The 26087-nt window shown below is 43.4% G+C and overlaps 1 protein-coding gene across 4 annotated transcripts; it reads left to right on the forward strand.

The window, feature by feature from the left end:
• The first annotated feature begins 13 nt into the window (after window positions 1-13).
• QTRT2 (queuine tRNA-ribosyltransferase accessory subunit 2) lies at window positions 14-23043 on the forward strand. Of its 4 annotated transcripts, none has more exons than XM_073308694.1 (9): window positions 14-85; window positions 1350-1579; window positions 2477-2532; window positions 5029-5105; window positions 7461-7670; window positions 9488-9687; window positions 12756-12907; window positions 16134-16251; window positions 17413-23043. In XM_073308694.1, the coding sequence occupies exons 1-9, from the start codon at window positions 14-16 to the stop codon at window positions 17642-17644; spliced, it is 1347 nt and encodes a 448-aa protein (XP_073164795.1). In that variant the 3' UTR covers window positions 17645-23043. The 4 variants fall into 4 exon arrangements, with proteins under 4 accessions (XP_073164795.1, XP_073164812.1, XP_073164823.1 ...); XM_073308711.1 differs by lacking the exon at window positions 14-85 and adding an exon at window positions 4603-4679 and having other exon boundaries at window positions 1549-1579; XM_073308722.2 differs by lacking the exons at window positions 14-85; window positions 1350-1579 and adding an exon at window positions 4555-4679 and having other exon boundaries at window positions 2512-2532.
• Window positions 23044-26087: the final 3044 nt, after the last annotated feature.

Raw genomic sequence — 26087 nt, forward strand, 5'->3', positions numbered from 1 at the left:
GCGTCCCTCAGTAATGACGTGTCGCACGCTGAGTAGACCCGGGAAGAGAGACGCTCATGCGAGGGCGGCGGCCGGCGCGAGCCAGGTAAAGGCGAGAGCGGGCGGCTGGGTCGGTGCCCCGGCGCCTCGAGGGGCTCTGGGGGGGGGGGGCCCGGTGCCGCCCTCGGTCACCACGATCGGTGCGGCCGGGGCCAGTTAAGCCGAGCGGGGCTTCGACATTCGAAAACCAGTACGAGAACACTTCAGTCTCCCAGGACACTCAATGACAGACTTAAAAGTGGCAATGCTTCAACAAAAAAACTTCAAAACCAGACTCCAGTGACAAACCGCAGAACTGGAATTAATTTGCAAACTGGACACCATCAAATTAGGCCTGAATAAAGACTGGGAGTGGATGGGTCACTACAAAAACTAATTTTCCCCCTGCTGATACTCACACCTTCTTGTCAACTGTTTGAAATGGGCCACCTTGATTACATTGAACTCATTAGCACTACAAAAGTGATTTTTTTCCTCCCTTGTCAACAATGGAGAATAGCTCATTTCCACCTTAATTGAATTGGCTCTTTAGCACTGACCCCCCACTTGGTAAGGCAACATTCATCTTTTCATACGCTGTGTATTTATACCTTTACTATATTTTCCACTCCATGCATCTGATGAAGTGGGTTTTAGCCCACAAAAGCTTATGCCCAAATAAATTTGTTAGTCTCTAAGGTGCCACAAAAGGACTCCGTGTTGTTTTTACAGTTAACTTAGAATCCCGCCCCCCCAATGTTTGTGAATAGTTCAGATTATTATTCCCAATGTACATTACCTTGCATTTATGAACACTGAATTTTATCTACCATTGTACTATCTTGATTTATGTTCCTCATAATCTTCCTTAGTCCTGACTAATCTAAGTATTAAAAATAATAATTTGTATTGGCACCCAGAGGCCCTAGTAAAGACATGGGTCTCATTGCACTAAGTGCTGTACAAATACAGTGAGGGACGGTTCTTGTCCAGAAGAGTTTACCATCTATATAGACCAGGCAGGCAAAGGGTGGGAGAGGAAATGGCACCACTGGGAAATGAAGTGACTTACCCAAGGTGTCACAACAATAGAACTAGGAACAGATCAAGGTCTCCTGAGTGAAAGTTCATACCATAATACCTGTCTTGTGAGCTACTTCTTCCCCCACTGTTACTAATGAATCTATTGCAGGTGTATTGGAATCCAAGTAGCCTTAGAAACAATTAATTTACTTTTTCATTTCCCTCAATTACTAAGCTTTTACAGATACAAATATTAACCCAAAATCTTGATGGAGAAAGACCTACCTAAATAATCTCTTTCTTTAAAGGACGTGGACACTGCCTGCCAGTTAACCAGGATGAAGCTGAGTCTCTCCAAAGTGGTCAGTGGGTGTCGTCTTGGGACACTGACAAACCTTGGCAAGAATGGGGTTCAAACCATGGAGCTTCCAGGCTGCCTATTGTATACCAAAACAGGATCCCCACCGCACCTCACCCACGACACACTGCAGGCAATTAAAGGGGTTCCTGCCATTGTTCAACTCACGCTTTCAACTCTGTAAGTATCAAGCCTAGCTGGGACACCGCTTTTGTGTTCTCAGTTTCCCCATTGGAAACAAGAAACAATACTTCCTTGCTTCACCAGAAGCATTTGAGACTTACCTCATTAAAGTTCGTCAGGACAATGAGGTCATAGAGAAACAGCTATTCCACCTCAGACCACATGATGTGACAGCCCCAGCTAGCGAGTATTGGCATCTTAGCTCAAGATGTAGCTGCTCATGATTTCTACCAGTGGAGGTCCCTGATTCAGTCACTGGTGTGTTGGCCAAGATGTTGACCATCACACTCTGCCTTATGGTTGGATTTCTTGGGGATGGATGGGTTGCTGCGCATTTATTATAGGTGAGAGCTAAGAGCAGATATATGTAAGGGGAAGCCTTTTTTGAAAAGTGAACAGGATGGTGTAAATGGCCTTTTCCTGTTTCTTTATGACTTTTTGTAAAACTCTCTAATGAGCACCCTCATCTAATTCTAAAAGCTGTAGTCTTAGGCTGCATGTACTTGACAAAAACGGGACCTGTAACTCCCCACTTTTGCAGATCCACTGTGGTACTAATGGTGGAAGTTGTAGTGTAGATAGGGTTTATGCTTCTTTTCCATTATCTAGTCTAATCCAAATTTGGACAACACTTCAGTAAAGAAGCCTGAGTCTTCTCTATATGACAGCTCCATCTTGCAGGTACAGGGGCAACAAGATCTTGTGAGATTTGGTGTAGTGATAATGTCATTCCTCCATCTGACTCCATTATGTGGCTGAAACTTCAGGGCTCTTTTTGGAAAGATTGGAGTGTGTCTTCTAATATACTGAGGAATTAGCTCATCCACAGTCCTCTCTGCAGGCTCATTCTCATTATTTTTTTTCTAATGTGTATTCTTTTATGTTTGGACACAGGGTAGAACTTCACGAGGTCTTGGAGGAATATAAAGAAGGAATTGGGAAATTTATAGGTAAAATTCTGTGTATGTGTTTAGATGCAGTCTGATCTCATCTAATGCATCGTCTACACTTCCATGTTGTTTGGTGCAATGAATTAGGGCACAAGCTGTCCAGCCCTAGAAACTTGAGTGCAAATCTGTTGTTGATCCCAAGTGAGTTGTGTGAGAAGCTCTTTTTTTTTCTTCTATTCAAAGTGGATTTAATGCAGTTGTAAACTATTACACTCACTATAGTAGAGACTGAAGTTCTCTTATTCACAGTTACAGCTTCTCCCACAACACCCCAGGAATGGGCTTCAGCACTCACTTGGTGGGACCTAACTCTGGGTTAAGAAGGGAGTTGAGTATCGCTGGCCTTTTCAGTCCTTGGCCTCTGTAGTGTGAGTGTTAATAAGTGCCATTTGTGACTTTTTTTTTTTTTTGGTGATGTGAACACCTCTCCCCCTAGAAACAATACTAAGAACAACTTTCTTCACGCAGTCCCCAGATAGTAACAGCTTTCAGGTCCCTGCTGATCTGGGCTAGGTTACTTCCCCCACAAAATAAGATCAGTTTGATACAAAGCCCTCATTTCGCCTCGGCAGTGCAGAGCAGCATAGGACCCATCAGTCTCACTTAAAAAAGTGGTAGGCTCTCCTGATAGGTATTCCTGCCTCTAGAGCAGATCTGTTAACTGAAGGAACTGTTTTGGATGGCTGTCTGGAGAAGGAACCATGTTACAGGCCTGCAGAAATCCCTGAAGGGCAAGCTTAAGGATGTGAACAAACTTATCTTGCCATCCTTTTGGACCAGTGAGGAGCTCACATTTACCTATCCCACCAAACTTCTCCTTATTTTGCTCCCTTTGTTCTCTTCCTTTTTTTGCTTTGATCCATGGTGGCTGACTGGCTACAGGAATGCTCCTTTTGTTTCAGGAAGAAACACAAACAGGAGTTCAGACCAGTTGTGCCCTTCACCCCCCAGTAGCCAGGGAAAGAGAAGTAAGGGCTCCAGGGCCTTTCACCAGGGCACCACTTATCTACCTTAGACAGACACTTCCTGTGTTCCTCTTTCCCCACTGCATATCAGCCATCTAGCAGCACTGAACCAGGGTCAGTCATCCTCTGTGGTCCTCAGGACTCCTTAAAGGCGCTGTTTGTAAATGAAACCTTAACTGTGGCGTTTCCTGGTTCTAGAATTCTTAACACTGAAACCTCTGAGTTCTCCTGATGTAATTTTTTTTTATGGTATGTACACAAATTTGTCATGTCCCCTCTATTGATTAGGGATATATTTATGTGAGTAAAGGCCTGACTCTGCATTCCTTATGTATCCAAAACGCTTACTGGAGGGAGTTCTGAGTGCAGAGAGTGCCCAGTTAGGCTTTTGTGTGAATATATTAGTTATTGGGGATATTCAGTTCTATACAATATGGCAAAGACTTTTAAAACCATCTAGAGGATTTAGACACCTTTCATTAATTGTAGTGGAAGTTATGGTTGGAATTTTCAAAGGAGTCTAAGGACGTTAGGTGAAATTCACACCCCAGTGAATTTCAGTGGCATTAGGGTACCTAACTCTTTGGGCTCTTTTGAAAGTCATAGCCTATGCATCAAATCCCCTAGATCAGCGGTTCTCAACCTTTTTCTTTCAGAGGCGCCCTCAGTATGCTATAAAAACTCCACGACCCATCTGTGCCACAATAACTGTTTTTTTGCATATAAAAGACAGGGGCTCTCGTGAGGCTACATTGCTCAGGCTTTGGCTTCAGCCCCGGGTGACAGGGCTCAGGGCCCTGGGCTTCAGCCCCATGCAGTAGGGCTCTGGCTTTCTGCCCTGGGCCCTAGCAAGTCTAACCCTGACATTGCTTGTAGGACCCCCTGAAACCTGCTTGTGGCCCCCCAGGGGGCCCTAGACCCCTGGTTGAGAACCACTGCCCTAGATGGCTTTGAAAAATCTCTACCTGTATCTATAAAACAGAAACCTTTATTGCATTCATTGCATCTAGCTTGTTCTGTTACATGTGAAATGATCATAAATCTCTCATTGCTACAGCTCATTCTGCTATCTTGGTGTATATATTACCCTTCCTTTAAACTCCAGGTCTGAGACTGGTTATGTCACCCAGCCTAGATGATGTCAAGTGTCAGATGTCCCCAGAGCATTCATTCAGCGGACAAGTGAGTCAGCTGTCATTGCGTCTGGTTTATTTTTGGCAGCAGTAGCATTAATCAAGTAAACAGTCCAAAGGCTACACATAGTTTGTGGCATTATATAATGCTACTCCTGTGGTTTTCTTCTCCCCTCCCTGTAACTAAGCAGAGTGTGGACAGAGCTGTCCAACTGAATGTTTTGTTGCTATGGAGATCAAACAAGCCATGTCTGTCTCTGACAAAGATGTCAGGTGTGTGCATTTATTCCTGGGTTCCCTTTTTTGTAAATTCATAGCCATCTCTTAGCAACTTGCCAACATAGCCATAGTGGTCTACAAGATTACAGCTGACATTTATTTTTCTGTTGTGCCTCCAGGTATGCCAGAGTCAGTGCTGTACTGCTCTCTCCATGACCCCGGTAGCCCCTGCCCACCTGGCTACAACAACAACAAGGTACCGTGAGTGTAAAAACTTATGAGAATCCAACGTAGAACTTATGTCTCCCAGATGCCAAAGAGTCAGTGTCCACATCTACCATTGTATGCGCCCTGCTTAGCAGCTACAGAATGCCCTCTTTGGGGTCATAGGAAAATGAACCAGTGTATGCTAGGATACAATGTCCAGATTTTCCCCATCATCTTCCAATGGGATTTAAAGTGGAGGTATCGTCAGATAGAGGCACTTTTTTACACATCATAACTGCTCCTGAGTGCCCATGTCCTGTCTGCTGACTTTATAAGGCCACACAAATATGGATGAGCAGACTGGATTCATGTGCAGTTGATTATATGTCAGTTAAAAAAGTCGTGGCTTGTAAATTGAGCAAACTTTCTCTGGTGTTATTTGCAATAAACATGGAGCCCTAGGAGACCACATAATATTTTTAGCCTCACTTGTACAGCCGTACATTCAGGAGGATCACATGAAGGGAAACTTAGTGCTCGTGGAAGGTGCTGACATGCGTGCCCAAGAACAGGAAATGTGTATATTCACAGATTATGTACAGCCGCAGTTCAGACTCCTTTCGCACACTTTGCTCTGCCCTTACTGCTCACTGTCGTACCTCAACCATAGGGAAGCCCCCTCTGAGGGGTCAGGGGAGGGAATTTAATCTTTATGAACCATTCAGTCTTGGAAGTATCTGGTGAAGGTGTCAACAAAAGTGGGTAATTTTTTTTTTTTGTGGTGGTGATTTTTGTGAAGAAGACACCTGGGAACTGGGCTGAATCCCACCCAACTAATTTCACACAGGCTACAATGCTGTCAGATGGCAACAACTTTTTGTCGCTATTTGCTTAAGGCTGGATCATGCTGTCATTGAAGTCAGTGGCAATTTTAACTTCAACGGGAATAAGATCAGGCTGTTAGGACCCAATACTGTAACTGGATCTGGACTGGCAGATGCTCACCCTGGTATGAAGTCTCTTTAAAGTTACTGTGACTTTGATCATAAAGATCTGCTTTGCAGAATCGGTGTCCCAGGTTGGATTTGAACCTGGGCCGTCTCGTTCCCCATGGTTTAGTTTTATTAAATAAAATAGCCATTCTGGTAAAAAACCAAAACAGTGTTTATATTTTCCACATCAGCTTGAGAAGTGAAACAAATCTGATTAATTTCACGTTGTGGGTCTTGTGGACTAACACAATGCTGTTTATTATGGGTTTCCAATACAGCAGAAGAGTTAATTTTATATTTAAATACAGAAAAGCTGTTCAGTGAACAAAAAAAAGTAATAACAATTCATGAAAATGTGTGTTCATATTAGATTTTGTAAAATCCTTTTTTTTTTTTTTTAAATGTAGAGGCCTAAATTACTTGGGCGTCCATGAAAAATCTAAGATCACAAGTGTAGCAAGACCAATAACAACTCAGCTGGAGCACTTGCCAGGCAGCCCACACCACGTAATTACATTATCCACAGATAGAGGTGAAACACATTATGTCCATAGTGGTGATGGCTTCAATAACCCTTCCTGAGCTCTCTTGTTCAGGCCCATGCTTGATGCTGAAGAAGGCTGGCACTTGAAGAGCAACACCTTTGTTTGCTCAGGAGCCTGCATGCAAGAATTACAATGTTGGGCCAATGCTTTATCTTCCTAATATAAAAAGCCTACATGGGATAATATGAGAATAATGAAAATGGAAGATGAAGGCCTATGCACACAGACATACTAGGAAGAATGGGAAAAAAAAGTGAGATACCTTAATTTCAGGCCTCACATCTGACCACTTGGGAAACGGTGGAATTACCCTCAGGAGTGTGTGTATGTATAAGTTCACTGTTCAAAAACTTTTTTTTGTGTAGGCACTGCAAAATGACTTGCAATTTGTTTTGCCATAGTTGGCAACTATTCACGGAGTAGAGCACAGGGTGGCAATCAGGAGATCTAGGTGTTTTCTTGCTCTGCTACTGATTTGTTGGATGGCTGTGAGGAAGTCACTTCAGCTCTCAAGCCTGTTTTCCCAACATCCTTGGGAGGTAGGTTAGTGTTGCCATCCCCGTTGTAAAGATGGGGAAACTGAGGCATTCGATGACGCGACTTGCCAAGGATCTCACAGGGAGTTAGTGTCAGAATCAGGAAGAGAACCCAGCACTCCTGATTCCCAGTTCCCTGCTCAAATCACTTGGACCTTCATGCCTTATGCCAGAGGTGGCTGGTTTTCTGAGCTGTGTCCCTTTGAGAGCTTGTCCAGGGAATGTTATTGCAGTGGCAGGCATTTTACCAGGACCAATTGTTCCCCTGAAAGGTTTCTTAACCTCTTCAATTAACATCCATCCCTGTGTTCCTTTTGCTTGCATTTGACAGACAGTGTCCATATGGGGATACGGAGGGCGAATGGAAATGACAGCTTCCAAGTTCATGAGCATGCAGCGTGCTCTCCAGCCAGATTGGTTTCAGTGCCTCTCTGACGGAGACACTATTTCTGGTGAAACCTCCAGAAAGCGGGCCAAGAAGTCTGTGGACCGGTCGCTTTTCTTCCTGGATGAGTGCCTTCAGCTGCAGGAAAAATCACCGGTAAGGTCCAAATGTATCGGGGGCAGCAGCACTGCAGCTGGTTTTCTATGTGTGCTGAGCCTTGTGAAGGTCCCAGCACGTGAGCAAAAGAACACCTAGTGCACACAGTGGGGTTAGACCTGAGGGCTGGAGTGGAGATGGAAGTCTTTAGTCTATCCCCAGATTAGGCACAACATGGGCAGCAGCCTAGCAAACTTCTCTCAAGCTGCCCTTGTGCCTCAGCCTTGACCCAGACGGATTAACCTCTAGGAGTGAGGAGGAGTTCAGCCTCCATGGCTTTTAATTCCTTCTGTTTTCACAGAACACTGGTCTCCTATCCTTTAGAGTCACTTTGTATTCCTTGGTAGAGCAGGGGATAGGATTTTCTCCTTGTTCAGAAATCAGAGATCCCACCTACCCTGCCTTTCCATTTTATTTTTTCCAGTTTTAACTCTGTCGAGCCCTGTGTTGCCACCACAGTCCACCTAGCTGAGGGGAACTGAATAGGACTCATCAGTACCACTCCTTAGCCTTTCCTGTGGGTTTGAGAGACTTCCCCTGTTCCTGGTGTTGGGGGACATGCCTGTACCTGGACTAGCAAGGAGACCAGGGGCCTAGCCTGGGGCTGCCAGGAACTGATGCTAGAAATCCCTTGAAAGACCATGGGACATGCATAGTGGTGGGTGACAGCCATGGTAGCAGCAAGGCATTGGGGCAGGATCTCCTTTATACTTTGTATAAAGCTTATATAGGGTAAACTCATAAATTGTCCGCCCTCTATAACACTGATAGAGAGATATGCACAGCTGTTTACTCCACCAGGTAGTAATTACTTACTCTGGGTTAATTAATAAACAAAAAGTGATTTTATTAAGTATAAAAAGTAGGATTTAAGTGGTTCCAAGTAATAACAGACAGAACAAAGCAAGTCACCAAGTAAAATAAAGCAAAACATGTAAGTCTAAGTATAATACATTTAAGAAACTGATTACAGATGAAATCTCACCCTCAGAGATGTTCCAGTAAGCTTCTTTCACAGACTAGACTCCTTCCTAGTCTGGGCACAATCCTTTCCCCTGGTACAATCCTTGTTAGCTCCAGCTCAGGTGGTAACTAGGGGATTTCTCATGACTGGAACCCCTTTGTTCTGTTCCACCCCTTTATATACCTTTGGCACAAGGCGGGAATCTTTTGTGTCTCTGGGTCCCCACTCCTCCTAAATAGAAAAGCCACCAGGTTTAAGATGGATTCCAGTACCAGGTGACGTGGTCACATGTCCTGGGAGACCCAAACCTTCATTCTTCCTGGCCTGACTCACAGGAAGGCTTGCAAGTAAGCAGAGCCATTTACAACCAATTGTCCTAGTTGATAGGAGCCATCAAGATTCCAAACCACCATTAATGGCCCACACTTTGCATAATTACAGTAGGACCTCAGAGTTATATTTCATATTTCTAGTTTCACATACAAGAGTGATACATTTATATAAACTGGATGACCACATTCAGTAGATTATAAGATTTGTAATGATATCTTACAAGAGACCTTTTGCATGAAGCATATTCCAGTTACATTATATTCACAATCATTAGCATATTTTCATAGAATCATATAGAGTGTAACGTCACATACACTACGTCCTAACTGGTCCTAATTGATACTTCTGAGGAAGGTTCAACTACCACTGAACCCAACAGTGCCCGGGAAGCAAATGTAGAGTGCCAAGTGTCCAGACTCTGGGCCAACCCACCAACTCTTGGGTGATGGTGGGCTTTCCTGAAACAGATTTGTTTGGTGAAGTGCACTTGTTTTAAATTTGAAACTTTCACCTGGCCCAGGAGCTGCAGGACAGTGTGATGGTTGGAGTGATCGAAGGTGGAGACATGTTGGAGGAGAGACTCAGGTCAGCTAGAGAGACTGCTAAGCGACCTGTGGGTGGTTTCCTGCTGGATGGTTTTCAGGGACAAGCCATGGCCAAGGAGACCAAGCTGAAACTGATGGCCTCTGTCACAGCGGAGCTGCCGGAGGATAAACCAAGGTCAGATTTAATGGGGGAGAGATCAAAATCCATGTGTTCTTCTGTAGGTAATTACCATAGGCTGCTTCTGGCCAGTGTCCAGGAAATCCATTTATTCTTGAAGATTCTTGAGTGAGCCAAATGCTGAGTCCTTTGCTATATAAGTGCTGACTTTGATGGCCCCAATTTTACTTGTAAGGAATAGTTGGTGAGAAATATGGAACAGCCTACAGTATGGATATGATCTCTTCCTTTGAGGAGGATTCAGGGTTTGGGTTCAAACCTATTTCTAGACAGAATCCTGGGTGGGATTGGTATGAGCCCTTCACCTTTGGCCTCCATGGATCATGACTAACTTGGAATATAGTTAAAAACAGTTTCAGTCATTGCAATCTGGAGTGAATGTTTATCCACTTAGCAAAAACTCCTACCTGGTTTGCTATAGCTGTCTCCTCTCAGAAGACTGGAATATCGGGGGGCTGTAGATTTGGAGTGAGAGGCATTGGCGGATGAGGATGGGGAATGCTTGTATGTTGCCTGCATGAACTGTGCCTGGCTCCAGCCGTTAGATTACCCTGAATCTTATAAATGATAGACACTCATTCAAGATTCCCAGAAATGTTTATAAACATGCCAGAGGCTCCAGAAAACACAATCCAGTGCATGCCAAGATAGTGCAGTTGGAGTCTTTTGGGAGGAAGGGGTAAAAACAGATGCCTCATTTATACTCTTCTGTGGCTCTTATGGAGCTCATGTTTCAACTCAATGAATGCTGTCTTTTCCAGTGTCTTATGAGGAGAATGATTCACATTCTGCTAACTCCTGTAGCTGAGCTTCCCTCTGAGCACCCCTTTGTCCTGACCACCTTCTAAGACTTGAACCCTCAATTTATGGTGATCAAAGGGAAGGGCAATGCAGGAGCCTGGTTCTAGCCTTGCAGTTATCTTTTGCTCAGAGGTACCTTGAGTTTGGAGCTCTCCATAGCTCGTGTTGCTGCCATCCAAGCTACCTTAAATAGGTTCCCCAATGAGCTGTAAAGTCTTATCAGTACAGCTATCCTGAGTGACTGTACAAGTGCATCCACCTCATCTATCAAATAGTTTACTTCTCTGTTTCAGAGAAGTGATCATAACCGCTCTTTATAAGAGTAAAGGTGGGGGTCCTGTGTGTCCTGTGTGATACTTACACCCCACTTTCTTACATTTAGTTGTAGAAGCTATTTTACACATACGCACGCATGCATGTATGCATGCCCATATTAAAAATGTGTTGTGTAGTTGGTGAAGAACAGCTGTTGTGTCCCACTCCAAAGATGGCTGCTTTTCTATGGTAAAGGAGTATAGCCTATGTACATGGTCTCTAAAGCCCTTTGGGATCTTTTAGGATGAAAGATGCTACCTAAACCTATTGCTTAGAAGGTTTTGTCTTCTCATTTTAACCAGAGCATTCTTAGAAATCTCAGCATCTGCAAGAAAGGTTATACCCTTGCCCTCTGTAAGAAACATTGCAGTAAGGGACTCGATCACATGTATAATAAGTACTGATTGTTTAACTATTAAATAGCATTTTCTTCCTATCTGGAGCAGGGAATGTAACAAAATCATCTTGTAAACTTTTCCCATCCATGTTCTGTGCTAATACAGGGTCTTATGTAATTATGGTCAGAAAAATGACTAAAAATGTCACCTTATTACTGCACTTCTCAGTCTCTGTGTATTTTCCTAGTGATCTGTTTAGTTCATTGCCGTACATTAGGTTGTACTGTTGTCAGCACAGCCAGTGCACCTGGGGAAAAGCACGACTATTATATTCTCTTCTGCCTCACCCATGCTCGACAAAGCTGCCAGCTAAATTAGGACAGGAGCAGTATCTGTGTTACCACTGATGGCGTAAGAGGCAGGAAGAGCCCAGCTGGATTGCCAAGTCCCGGAGGAGTTGATAGTGCTGGCTGTTGGGGGAAATTGCCTCTTAGGAAAATCAGCTGAAAGGAAATCCCCTTGTGTGAACTGGGCACATTAGAGCTAGACATGGGGAGGGGAGGACAACTGAGTCTTCCCACAGTGACTTTTCTCATTAGTGCCGCCTCATGCAGACAGATCCCAAACACTTTATAAAATAAATATGTGCTTCCCAAAAGGGGAATGCTTCCCCACTGCTGAGACGTATCATCCCCTAATACCCTTTGCACCTGTTGGAATCTACTCCCAGAGCCTTCCAAATACCTTCTACTGAGGATCAGCTGCAGATTATCTCCCATGCACCGTGATGGGACAGCAGGGTGAAATAAATATGAATTCCTTTCTTTGCTCTGAGCACCCAGTTCTGTAAACACGAATAACATTACTCCCATGAGTGGTCCCACTGCCTTAAGGAGGAATACACACAAGTAATATCACTCACGTTACCTATATGTTTGTGGGTTCTGGTTTTGGGGTGGATTTGTGACTTTGTTGCTGGATTTCAAAAGGACCCTCCAATACATGGAATGGTACTTTGCTAGTTAGGAGCCTAATGTACTAAATAAATCCCCATACCTGGTAAACATTTGCTACCCCGGGCATAGAATGTGCAACAAAGTATCTGACCCAGAGCGTAAGGTATGAGATGGCTCGTGAGATAGAATCAATGTACATGGGTGTTGAGGAAGCCAAATCACTTTAAACACAATTGATAATGTTTTGACATTATCCTTGAGTTAATGTGTGGCTGGTGTAATCTTCTAAACAAAGGCAGAACAGTGGGCGCTGTATACCGGACAGATGGAACGTGGGAGAAGGATGGTCTCATGCTTGGCGATAGACCATGTGTCAACTTTCACCCTATTTAATGACAGCAGGGCTCACATGTTACTGTTTTCACTGGCTGAAACACATTCCTGTGAATTCCACTCTTGGGGTTTCTTATGCCTTTCCTGAAGCATCTGGTGCTGGTCACTGTGAGGGGCAAGATGCTGGACTGCTTGACTCTCAGGTCTAATCCATTAAGGCAATTCGTATGTACCTATGTACTCTCCTTGGAGAGAGACTGCAATGACCCAGTAAGTTCCATTCAGTACACTTTAGACCTGTATTGTTGTATCTCTCTCTTAGACTCATTCATGGTATTGGCAAGCCGGATGAGGTACTGGAGTGCATCGAAAGAGGAGTGGACGTGTTTGAGAGCTCTTTTCCCTACCAGGTGACAGAGCGGGGCTGTGCCCTATCCTTCAGCTACGATTACAATCCTGACCCTGAAGCTGCAGGTAGATTTTCATGATAACCTTGCCATTGTGGTTGTAAGCTGATGTAACAGTGGTGGTATGCCCAATATAGTTCATGCTCCACAGTCATCTTCCATGTGCCTCATTTGTCACAGGAAAAAGTATCGTAACCACTGGAGTCAGAGAAGAACAGCTGAGTCCTGCTCGTTCCAGGGGAGAAGTTGCTTTGGGTAGTACTTGGGATGAAGTTAAGCAAAGAGAACTTAAGACCTTAATTTAGGACCTGGGTTATCCAAATCCAGTTAACCAAAACATAGTTATACATCCTCTGAGGTTCATTGAACAGAAGCCTTTGTATACCTGATCCTGTCATGTGTTGAGTCCCCTCATCTCCCTTTGGGCCTGCGCCCATTGGAGTCTATGGCAGAATTGTCCTTCCCTTCAGCAGGACAGGATTGGGCCTATACATTTCAATGGGATTTGAAGGCACCTGGCAGTGTCAAATTCAGTGTGTAATGTAGCTCCTCTCTCCCTCTCCAGCTGGGGAGTGTTGGGGATGCCAGTCTTCTTGGGCAGTTTTTTTCCCCTGCCTTCACCCAGTTTGCTCCCTTGATTAATATAAATGCTTCCAAAATAATGCAGGTTAGTCAAATCCCTGTGACCGAAGGTATCTGCTTAAATGAATAAGTAAAGGCTTGGTCTTACACATGGTCCCACCAAATGTCTGAGCAGTGCAGAGAGACTGTCATCCTTCCTATACATAAGTGTTTTAATACAAAAAGGTATCTAACAGTTCTCTTAATGGCTGGAATCTAGTTTTGTTTTTCATGCCTGGGTAATTCAAACCAGCTGAATAGACTTGCAGCACATTTGTTGTCTCATTGTTTCCTTGTGCTCCCTTCTCCATCCATCTGCATCCTTGTGTCTCATGTTTTATACTTCGGTTGTAAGTTCTTTGGGCGCAGGGACCACCTTTTTCTTTCTGTGTTTGTTCAGTGCCTAGCACAATGGGGTCCTGGTCCGTGACTGGGCCTCGTTGGCACTATCACAATACAAATAATACATCATAGTAGTAATTTCCCAGAAACATCCCCTCTGACTTGAGAGCAAGCCAGAGAAATTTCAGATGCCAAGGTAATGATTTGTGAAAGATATGTGCTGCTGAAAATTCCGGTCTGGAATCTTCACCCATAACTGCATTATCACTGCCACCACAGTCCAGACTTTCTGACTTAAATTGTTCGCCCTCACCCCGAAAAAATAATCAAACTCAGCAACTTCAAATAAAGTAGATTGGATGCACATGAATCCCTTGTCAACTCCAGCAGAATCTAAATCTAAGCTGTGGTATGTAAGATGTTTAAATCAGCCTCTGTACCAGAAGATTGGTGGATAGCTAATGTAATGCTGATTTTTAAAAAAGGCTCCAGAGGCGATCTTGGCAATTAAGCCTAACTTCAGTTCCAGGCAAATTGATTGAAACTATAGTAGATTATGGTAAAGAACAGAGTTATCAGACACACAGATGAGCACGATATGTTGGGGAAGAATCAATAACTGTGTTTGTAAAGGGAAATCATGCCTCACCAATCTATTAGAATTCTTTGAGGGGGTCAACACACGTGGACAAAGGTGATCTAATAATATAGTATACTTGGACATTCTGAAAGCCTTTCACAAGGTTCCTCCCCAAAATTTACTAAGCAAAGTAAGAGGTCATGGGATAAGAAGGAAGGTGTCTCGTGGATCAGTAATTGGTTAAAAAACAGGAAACAAAGGATAGGAATAAATGGGCAACTTTCACAATGGAGAGAGATAAATAGCAGGGTCCCCCAAGAATCAGTATTAGGACCAGTGCTGTTCAAGGTATTAATGAATTTTCTGGGAAAGGGGGTGAATTTTGCAGACTGTACAAAATTACTCAAGATAGGTAAGTCAAAAGTGAACTGCAAAGAGTTACAAAGTGATCTCGCAAAACTGGGTGACTGGGCAGCAAAATAGCAGGTGAAATTCATTGTTGATAAGTGCAAAGTAATGTGTGTTGGAAAACATAGTCCCAACTATACAAACAAAATTATGGGGTGTAAATTAGCTGTTTCTATTCAAGAAAGAGATCTTGGAGTCATTGTGGATACTTTTCTGAAAATATCTATTCAGTGTGCAGCGGCAGTCCAAAAAGCTAACCAAATTTTAGGAACCATTAGGAAAGGGACAGATGATAAGACAGAAAAGATCATAATGCTGCTAAATAAATCCATGGTACGCCCACACCTTGAATACTGTGTTGAGTTCTGGTCATTCCATCTCAAAAAAGATATATTAGAATTGTAGAAATCACAGAAAAGGGCAACAAAATTGATGAGGGGTATGGAACAGCTTCCATATGAGGAGAAGTTAAAAAGCCTGGTACTGTTCAGCTTAGAAGAGAGACAACTGAGGGGGATATGATAGAGGTCTATAAAGTCATAAATGGTGTGGAGAAAGTGAATCGGGAAGTGTTATTTACCACTTCACATAACACAATAACCAAGGGTCACCCAATGAAATTAATAGGCATAGGGTTTAAAACAAGAAAAAGGAAGTACTTCTTGATACTACACACAGTCAACCTGTGGAACTCATCACCATGGGATGTTGTGAAGGCCGAAAGTGTAACTGGATTCAAAAAAGAATTAGATAATTACCTGGCGGATGGGTCCATCAATGACTATTAGCCAAGATGGTCGGGGACACAACCTCATGTTCTCTAAACCTCTGACTGCCAAAAGCAGGGATTGAACAACAGGGGAGGGATCACTCAATAAATTGCCCTGTTCTGTTCGTTCCCGCTGAAGCATGGCACTGGCCACTGTCGGAAGACAGGATACTGGGCTAGATGGGCCATTGGTCTGATCCAGTATGGCTGTTCTTATGTAAAATAGATCAATAATCCAGGTGATCAAACACTGTACAAAATGGAATTTAGACTACAAGAATTTTTAATGACTTTAATAAAAGGAATTAAACTCAGATCAGCAAAAAACTATGCAGCTATTTCAGTTCTGAATTTTTATCAGATTAGCTGAGTCGCTCCCACCTCACTCTTCTAGTCTGAGTTTGATCACTTAAAATTTATTTGGCTTGACTGTTGTATGATTATTAAAGGGGGACAATGGAGATGGAAGTTCAGTCTATGACAAGGGGCAGCTGAGATGCCTCTTGTCAGAATATTTTTCACCTTTTCTTGTCCGCTTCTGCCTATTGATGAAATGATATTGTTTTGTTACAGTCATTAAGCAAAATGGGATCCAGGATGCAGGAAAAAATGGCACTGAAAAAGGCATAAATGAAACCTCAAAAGCTGACCCAGAAATAACTTCATTCGAGATATTTTTGAAGGAGAAAAGGTAAATGGGTTTGTGCGTGGTGGCTTTTAAATAGTGTCTGTAGCCTTCCCACTTTGAGCTGTGATTTCATCCTCCATGCAGGGTCATACCTGGGCAGTCATTGGACGGGGAATATCCATTGAACGGTTAGGGTGCTGCAGGAAATGTTGATCACTGAATGGGTGGCCCTCTTCCCTCTGAGTTCGTATTGGACAAATGGCCCGGATTGATATTGGGGGGAAATGCACTGCTGAATGTGTCATCTTTCAAATGACTTAAAACCAAGTTTCTGGCCATTTAGTTACTAAAAATCCTATGGCAATATTCACAGTATGTTGTGGCCAACTTGAGATTCATTGGGGGGTGCTGAGCCCCCACCCATTGAAAACCAGGACCTTTTAATGTGTCTCAGGTTGGCACCAAAAATGGAGGCACCCACACTTCTGAACATTTTGGCCTATATTCCTTCTCTCCCTCCCTCCATCCGCCATAATTTCAGTTCTGTTACCACTACACAAATGGTGAACGTAGCGATGATCTAATCTACCATCACAGAGAATCCTGCGTTTCAGAGGTGGATGAAAAGATCCCGCATTCGGAAAATGATTAAAATATCACTGGTGTGGCACTCTCAGAAGACCCTCAGTTGCAACCATTATTCTGTTCAGCTAAGGCCTGAATCAAAAATCCTGAAAGACTCCCATTGATGTCAGTGGGCTTTGGGTCAGGCCCTTAATGTTTGCTCTCACATTATATCCGTGAATGAAACTCTCTGTTTCCCCTGTTCCCTATCAGTTCATTTTAGTGTGTTGTGATGCAGCAGGGGTGTGACTTTTAAAGCAGTAATTTGTTGATTTGATAATCTAGTACAGTAATGCAAGCAAAGCTATTATGACTTATTTCATGTGTGGATGTAATATCACCGCTCACATAGCCTGTCGACTGGCATTAAAACAATCCTTTACTGCACTCAGTTCATGAGCCTGTATGTAATGCTCTTTGCAATGCAGTTAGTGTCAGTCAGGGGTGGAGTCTGATGTGGTCTCCTAAGAGCTGGACTGAAACCCACAAACCTTTTGATGCAAGCCACCAAACAGCTGCTATGTGGTAACTATGGGTGCTCCCTACTACTTGGAATTACATTTTTTTCCCATTGCCCTTTTACCCCCTCTACCTTCTTAGGTACCGGGATGATTTTGGTCCCTTGGTGCACGGATGCACCTGTTACTGCTGTCAGAACCATAGTCGAGCCTACGTCCATCACCTCCTCGTGACCAATGAGCTGTTGGCTGGCGTCCTGCTCATGATGCATAACTTTCAGCACTACTTCAGCTTCTTCCACTCCATCCGAGATGCACTGAGAGATGACAGGCTGGATCAGCTGAAGAAGCTCATCTTCAGGCAGGCACTCTGAGACCCAGGAAATGCATAGCCAGGCCAGTGAGTGTAGGGGAGAAGGGGTGAGAGAGAAGTGGGGAAGGCTCCAGGTTGTGTCACTTCCCACTGGGATCAGGCTGGAGTGCCTGCAGTGCATTCCGGATTTGTGAGGCTAGATGACAGGGAAGGAGGATTTTCCCCCCTCACACCAGTAAAGTGGAAGAATTGAGAGGGAGACTAGCTGGAAAAGACTCTCTAGAGTCTTGCAGGACCAGTGCAACTACCTTTGTATTCAGTGATCAAAAAGCATTTCTGGAGGCAACAGAACTCTCAGGCTTGGGGTGGGGAGAAAAAGAGACAGATGCATGATGGGAGACTCCCAGCTGCCATTTTGGGCTGTTGTTTCAACCTCAGTGAATGTAACAGATGAATGTCAGTCTAGTTAGGATTTGTATCTCTTTAAAGAAATCCTTGTGGGGGACAAGGGAAGGGAGAGTCTTCACGTATTTGCTTGGAGTGAGGTTCGGCCTCATCTTAACGCCTCTCTTAAGGCCACAGCCAACATTCCTCCTACTGATGTTGACTGCATGGGAGGCTTTCAAAGCTGTTCAATGCCAACCCCTCTTCGTCCTCTCCTCCGTGCTGCCTCACAGTTCCAGTCCAGGGAGAGAGGGATAGCATATAGCTATCTCCCATGTCGCAATTCAGAGCACTTGCCACTAAGCCAGCTCACCAATCCCCCTTGGTAGCCTGGGACCCTCTAACCAAGGTCTGGCCTTGCACAGTACTGCAGAGCGTCAGCCACAGGGCTGGTTCCCATCCATGGCTCTTTGGGCATTTGATCTATAGTCTTTCTGGCTATATATTCTGCTACAGGGTTTTTTGACTCTGCCATTCTGCCTTTATGAGCTAGAATCTCACTCCCATACTGGCACGTGGGTGGCACTGAACATACCACAGTCATGTCGGCTATATTTAGCTGCTGAGATCCTAGTGGATTACACAAACGCTGATGTGAGATGAAGCCACATAAATGATTGAGAACCCAGGACAAGGCATTGTTTTAAAACCATATGACTCCTTTTTTAATATTAATTTGCTCTGTTATATTCCTCTTACTAGGTTCTTTATGTCCCTTATACTGGAATCATTGATGTATTTATCTCATTTTATGAAAACATCAATAAAACTATTTTTTACACTCTGAATTGCTTCCTAGTCTGACCAACCAAACACAGGCAAAACGGTTTCCCTGTATTAATTCCCGCTTCATTCTTACAGCCTTAAAACCTACATGGAAGCTGCAGCTACACCTGTTTCTCTTTAAGAAAAGCTGCTCAGTATCACAAGGAAATTTCAATTCTGTCTTCTGTCAACCCCACAAATACTACTACCTTCCCATGGCCTGATTTTATTAGGGCATTATGGATTTACATTCTTTTTTACACCATGTTATGTGCCAGCCTTTAACTTCCTTTCCTGACTCTCTTGAGCTGTTGGCACATGCCATCATAGTGACAGGTTGTTTAGTTGCGGTTTTTTGATTTGGCAGTAAAGATGGATTCATTGATTATTTTTCTTTTTCATCAATTGGGAACTAGGATCAAAACCAAAGCTAACATGAATGTTTACATATGCCAGTTTAGGGCTAGATTCTGAATGCCCCTGTATGGATATGCAAAGTGGAAGAGAGATCGCATGCTCCACACATTGTGAACCCAGAATTCCTGTGGTTGTGCTCCCTGAATACAATGTGCAGGTCAAAACAAACCCCAAAGGGGGTTGTGTGGGGTAGGGGCTACAGCACTGACTCTTCATACCACCTGGTGCTCCCAGAAAAGAGGTGTGCGTGCATCATCTCAAAAACGTGTGAGAATTGCACCATCCACACCTATCAAAGGCATTCTGCCTGACAATTCCCTAAGCAGAATGCCTGTGGGAACTGCTTCTGCTGTGGAACACCTCCACACCCATCCCCAATACCTGGCCTTAGATTCTTAATTTGGTATGAATTATCATACTGGAACAGAGGAGTGGTCTCGATTGCATCCTGTAACAATGGCCAATCTCAAATGCCACTGAGAAAACCCAGACCGTAGACCAGGTTTGCTATACATGGGGTTAGTTGAGAGTGTTCAGTGACTCTGAAAAGAGTAAGCAGCTCTTTTCTTAATAACCTACCAACTTCTCAGATCTGCTTCCAACCAGATACCTAGTTTCATTTGGAGCCTATAATACCCTTCTCACTATAAGGCAATTTCCCCTCCCTATCTGTTTAGTTACTGAGAAGCAAAAACTAAAAGGGATGGGACCACGTGGAGTGCTACCCTGGTACAGAACGCCATCTCTGGAAGCTTTCTTGGGTGGCTTGCTCCCCAAAACTACTGGAGGCAAGGGGTGGAAGTGAGTGGGTGAGGCACAGAAGTGTAATGTTCTGCAATATCATCATCTCAGCTGCCCTGTTTAGCTCTGAGCAGCAGCTGTAGAATGTTGTTCTATGTACCATATGTGGTGGGGATAGTTCACAGGGCCATGTGATAAATAATATTTACCACGCTTCTCTGACCACTCTGCCTGCACTCTGCTCACTATTTCATTGCTGCCAGGGCTGGTTTAGCATTCCATCCTCTCAGCAGTTTCAAAGATCTGCTTGTTTTATAAATTCAGATCAGTCTGCCAAAAAAATATTTTCTCCTTTCCCCCAGATGTTTCATTTCTCTCTCCCCTCCCATAAATTATCCAGTCCTAATACCCATTACAGGCCATGTACACTCCTGCATCAATGGCAGGTTTAAGGGCAGATATCTTGTGACCCTGCAGGATTACAAAAGTTGTACCCCTCTAGAAATGGGGGGTTCCCAGCTTTCCAACTGAATGGACAATTTCCTTCTAAATCTTGCTGGTCCAAAGAGCTTTAAAATCATGACACTCTTACAGATAGAAAATCAATGTTTTGTAAATTCTAGAGGTGCTTTAAATAGTAGCTATTTTCTTCTTTTTTTTAACTGAGCCCTGCGCATTTTCAATCATGACCTGGCCTTGCAGGCAGAGGGCTATAAAAACCAGCTCCAATAAAAAATTTAACCCCCCCTCTAAGTTGTGTCTGAAATAGTTTTTCTATGGCTGTGTCTACACTACCCAGCTTTTAGCGACATGGCTGTGTTGCCACAGCTGTGCCACTAAAAGTCGCACAGTGTAGCCGCTGTTTGTCGGCTCTCCTGTCAATAAAAAACTTCCACCCCCAATGAGTGGCGTTTGCGTTGTCGGCAGGAGAGTGCTCCTGCCGGCAACACCCTGTTCACACTGGCACTTGTCGCAGCAAAACTTTTGTCTTTTGGGGGGTGGGGTTAACACCTCTGAAAGACAAAAGTTTTGTTGTTCAGTTGCCAGCGTAGACAGCCTAAGACATGGACAGGCTGCATAGAATTGATGCTGCAGAGCAGTCCAAAGGATTAATCGGTGCTGCTTTGAGGTGACCAGCATAATTCACTAGTAGCTTCATCTCTCCTCAGTAACGCAACTAGCCTATGCACAGCGCACGCTGTCGTAGGCATGGTAACAGCAATCAGACAAAGGGAGTGGAGTTCAAACCCTCTGATAACTTGGTTATAGACAGACCTGGCTCTGGCATGAAAGGGGATAAAGAAGAGTTAACATCCTACAGTTTCTGCTTTGAAGCTGCCACTGTACGAAGGGTGGAGGGTACAAGATCATCTACCTCCATCTTCCCATTAGGGCATATCAGATGGGAGATGCAGTGGCTTCTGTGCTGTGAGGTGAGAGATGAAAGCTGGCTGCTCTGTTATTTCTACATCCATTCAGTCTAATTAAACAGATAAGGAATGAGATCTGTGAAGGCAAGAGAAAGACTGACACTATCTAAGGTTTCTGACAATTTCTATAGGTCTCTATCTCACTACCTCTATCTCATTAAAAGTGCAGCAGAAAACCCCCTCCCTTGCTTATGCCCCCCCCCCCGCAGTTTTTTTTATGCCTGTATGCGTATGAATACTCCACAGAGCACTTTGTGATTGTAGTTTCGATGGAGGGGGCTCGCTGTGTTGTTGACCTGGCTTATTTAAACTTCAAGGCTGAGATTTCCAAAGCTGTTTCTAAGTGACTTGGATGCTCAAGTCAGTTCACATTGAAATTAATGGGAATTGAGCATCTAGATCCATTAGACAGCTTTGAACATCTCAGCCTTAATATTTTCCACCATATATACCACATTCTAGCCAAAGGGATGGCATAGGGGCCTAAGTATCAAGTTTGAAGCACCCAAATGCTCTAATAGAACCTCAGGTGTGAAGGTCATCCGTTTTATCTTAGCCCTTCATCCTTCCAAGGTAGATTCACAGCAGTTTTCAGCACATGGGTCCTTTAGGAAAAAACTTAAATACCAAGGTCCTATCTGCTGTGCTTAGACATTAGATCCCACAGATGTTTCACGTGGGAGGGGTTTGTTCCTAGATCCTTGGCCAGACTTTTTCCTGCTCCCTCTATTCTGCTGTGCACCCCCTGACTGCTACCTTCCAACTCAGTGATGGCTGCATTTCACTGGGGCTGTGTGTTGTGATGCTCTCCCTTGGGCTGAAGGATGCTGTGTAATAATGCTTTGTACTTATGTGGACTTGAAATGCCCCCATAGGATATAGCTCAGAATTATCTGTATTTTACAAACAGGGAAACCAAGGCACGGAGAAGTGAAGCGACTTCCCCAAGGTCTAACAGCAAGTCAGTGGCAGAGCTGGGTATAAGAACCCTTGATTCCTAACCATGTGCCTTAATATTACCCTTTCTAGTTGTATTGCACTCTGCTGCACAGAGCTGTACTTGATATTTTGCAATGTGTAAGAACACTTTTGTGTGCTGTATGTAAAAGGGGTGTCTTCCTTATTTCTTAGGAAAGTTAGATGCTAAAATAGAGGAGGAGCAGGTGGTTTGGAACAGAACAGGGATTGGGATGGAGTACGTGTCATGGCTTTCACAGAGTGGATGAGGGAATGGAGATAAGGTATCTGGGGGATGGAGCAAAGATTGAGATGATTTGGACTTGGCAAGGCCTGCACAGAATGGAGTGGGAGCTGTTCAGAGTGCCCACAACAGGTGTTGCCAAGACTGGGGTAAAAGTGTTACTGGGAAATACGTTTCTAATTTCTTTTGTCAGTTTCTCTCCTTTTTTTTTTTTTTTTTTTTAAAATAGTGGGGAGGATCTCTTTTGGTGCTGAGAAAGTTTTAAACTAGGGCTGTCACGCGATTAAAAAAATTGATCACGATTAATCGCTCTGTTCAACAAAAATAGAATCCCATATATTTAAATAATTTTGGATGTTTTCTACATTTTCAAATATATTGATTTCAATTACAACACAGAATACAAAGACTACAGTGCTCACTTTATATTTATTTTTTATTACAAATATTTGCAATGTAAAAAACGAGAGAGTATTTTTCAATTCACCTAATACAAGTACTGTAGAGCAATCTCTTTATGATGAAAGTTGAACTTACAAATGTAGAATTATGTACAAAAAAAGTAAAACATTCAAAAGTAAAACAATGTAAAACTTTAGAGCCTTCAAGTCCACTCAGTCCTACTTCTTGTTCAGCCAGTTGCTCAGACAAACAAGTTTGTTTACATTTGCAGAAGTTAATGCTGCCTGCTTCTTGTTTATAATGTCACCTGAAAGTGAGAACAGGCATTTGTATGGCACTGTTGTAGCAAGATATTTACATGCCAGATGTGCTAAAGATTCATATGTCCCTTGATGCTTCAACCACCATTCCAGAGGACAGGTGTCCACGCTGATGATGGGTTCTGCTTGGTAACGATTCAAAGCAGAGCGGACTGACGCATGTTCATTTTCATCATCTGAGTCAGATGCCACCAGCAGAAGGTTGATTTTCTTTTTTGGTGGTTTGTGTTCTGTAGTTTCCGCATCAGAGTGTTGCTCTTTTAAGACTTCTGAAAGCATGCTCCACACCTCATCCCTCTGAGATTTTGGAAGGCACTTCAGATTCTTAAACATTGGGTTGAATGCTGTAGCTATCTTTAGAAATTTCACATTGGTACCTTCTTTGCATTTTGTCAGATTTGCAGTGAAAGTGTTCTTAAAATGAACGTGTGCTGGGTCATCATCCGAGACTCCTATAATGTGAAATATATGGCAGAATGCAGGTAAAACAGAGCAGGAGACCTACAATTCTCCCCCAAACGGTTCAGTCACAAATTTAATTAACGCAATATTTTTTTAACGAGCATCATCAGCATGGAAGCATGTCCTCTGGAACAATGGCCGAAGCATGAAGAGGCATATGAATCTTTAGCGCTTCTGGCTCATAAATATCTTGTAATGCCAGCTGCAAAAGTGCCACGCAAATGCCTGTTCTCACTTTCAGATGACATTGTAATTAAGTGGGCAGCGCTATCTCATGTAAATATGAACAAACTTGTTTCTCTTCACGATTGGCTGAAGAAGTAGGACTGAGTGGACTTGTAGGCTCTAAAGTTTTACATTGTTTTGTTTTTGAGCGCAGTTATGTAACAAAAGAACTACACTTGTAAGTTGCACTTTCATGATAAAGAAACTACACTACAGTACTTGTCTGAAGTGAATTGAAAAATACTGTTTCTTTTGTTTATCATTTTTACAGTGCAAATATTTGTAATAAAAAATAATATAAAGTGAGCACTGTATACGTTGTATTCCATGTTGTAATTGAAATTGATATATTTGAAAATGTAGAAAAACATCCCAAAATATTTAATACATTTCAATTGGTATTCTATTGTTTAACAGTGTGATTAATCGCGATTAATTTTTTTAATCAAGATTAATTTTTTTGAGTTAATTGCATGAGTTAACTGTGATTAATCAACAGCCCTTTTCTAAACCAATGCTGCGTGTCTGACTAGAAGGACATAGGGCTGAAATGGAACTGATGAGCTTCAAGCCTGTGCTTCCAGAGAAGCTGGATGCTCTTGCTTCACACCTGATACTCAGGCCCATTATGCCATCCCCTCCCAACCCACAGATATCTACAAGACAATCAGCCACCCGCATTTACCCAGCCGGTTCACACACTGCGGTTGGATAGAAAGGCTGTCATGCGACAGCCAATTCAATGCGCTGGGTCACCCGAATCCACTTCCTCGTCACATCCAGGCTCCTTCTTGCTGACAGAGGCAGTGACGAGTTGCTGAGAAAGTCGCAGGGTGAAATGGCGAGCTGTTCCTGCCTAATTAGAAACAGCCTTTGCTGTACTGTTCAATTAGCCTCATTTGTGGCTATGGGATAAAGCTTATTAAAACTGACAATGATTCCTGGGGCAGGGAGCCAGAAAGGTCAGCCCCATGTTGCTGATCAGACAGCAGCCTGGTTTTGCCTCTTAAAGATATTTAAATAATTATGCTGATATTAATTTTTAATTACATTAATTCTCTTGTTGGTTGTGAGGTTTTTTCCCTACCTCATATTCCTGGGGGGTCAGGAAGGTGAGAGATATAGCTTCTGCCTGGTGCTTGGCAGCAAGAAGACACCCGTGTGTGACCAAATTCATGAGACAGTCTCTCATGGGCCTTCCTCACTTGCCCCCAGCACTGTCACGTGGTTAAAGCAGGGAGTGGAACTAGGAATCAGAAATTGTAGGTTCTATTTATGGCAGTCAGAGAAGTGTTGAGCCAAGGAAGGGCTGATGTGGTGATGGTCAGGGAAGCAGTGCTGGAAGGGCTTTTGCCCTGCAGGGGCCTGAGAATGGCTAGTTTGGGACTAACAGAGCTGGACTGAATCAGTAGCATCTGACCTTGCAAGGACTCATTGAACAGAAGCTAGAAGATACCATGCTTAGGATTTGTCCAACCTCAGCCTGCCAGTGGGTGATTCTGTATGATTGAATATGACCATTGATTTAATTGATATTACCACTTTATACAGTTGCAACAAATCTTGGACAAAGTATGTCATGTAAGGTGTCAATGGAAAAGTTATGATTTGCTAAGTATGATTATCCTGTTTATATGCGTGTATTATCTTTGTATCTGAAGTTATGAATACATTAGTAGCTTACACATGTACTGTATTCCTGGGTAACTCTCACCAGGTAAAATTTACGTCAAGGCCAGACAGCTATGTGTTGACGGCCCTGTAAGGATACTTCACTCTAACAATGGGCCATAGAAGAAACTCATCCCACCCAGTAAGCCTTCCTGTGGACGCCTTAGTAAGAATATGGGCAATGGCTGCCCCCGTGAGTATCAAAGCATATAAGGACATGTGATATGCTCTTGTTACCCTGGACTCCATCTTGGGCAAGTAACTTTCCACAAACTGGTGTGTGAGCTTTGTTGTGAGACAGTAAATTTCCAGGCACATAGCAGAGGATATAAAAGACCCCTGAGAAATCTCTATTTTGCCTCTTTCCTGCTCTGGACTGTGGATTTACAACTAAAAGGAGCATTTTGAACTATGGACTGAGGACCT

This window comes from Lepidochelys kempii, chromosome 1, assembly GCF_965140285.1.
Source record: "Lepidochelys kempii isolate rLepKem1 chromosome 1, rLepKem1.hap1, whole genome shotgun sequence".
In the NCBI taxonomy this organism is placed as follows: domain Eukaryota; kingdom Metazoa; phylum Chordata; order Testudines; family Cheloniidae; genus Lepidochelys; species Lepidochelys kempii.

What these genes read in the sequence shown, in the direction of transcription:
- QTRT2 (XM_073308694.1), top strand. Translation starts at nt 14, where the DNA reads ATGACGTGTCGCACGCTGAGTAGACCCGGGAAGAGAGACGCTCATGCG. An exon ending in CGGCGGCCGGCGCGAGCCAG is followed by an intron (nt 86 to 1,349) that starts GTAAAGGCGAGA and finishes CTTTCTTTAAAG; the next exon opens with GACGTGGACACTGCCTGCCA. An exon ending in AGGAATTGGGAAATTTATAG is followed by an intron (nt 2,533 to 5,028) that starts GTAAAATTCTGT and finishes TTGTGCCTCCAG; the next exon opens with GTATGCCAGAGTCAGTGCTG.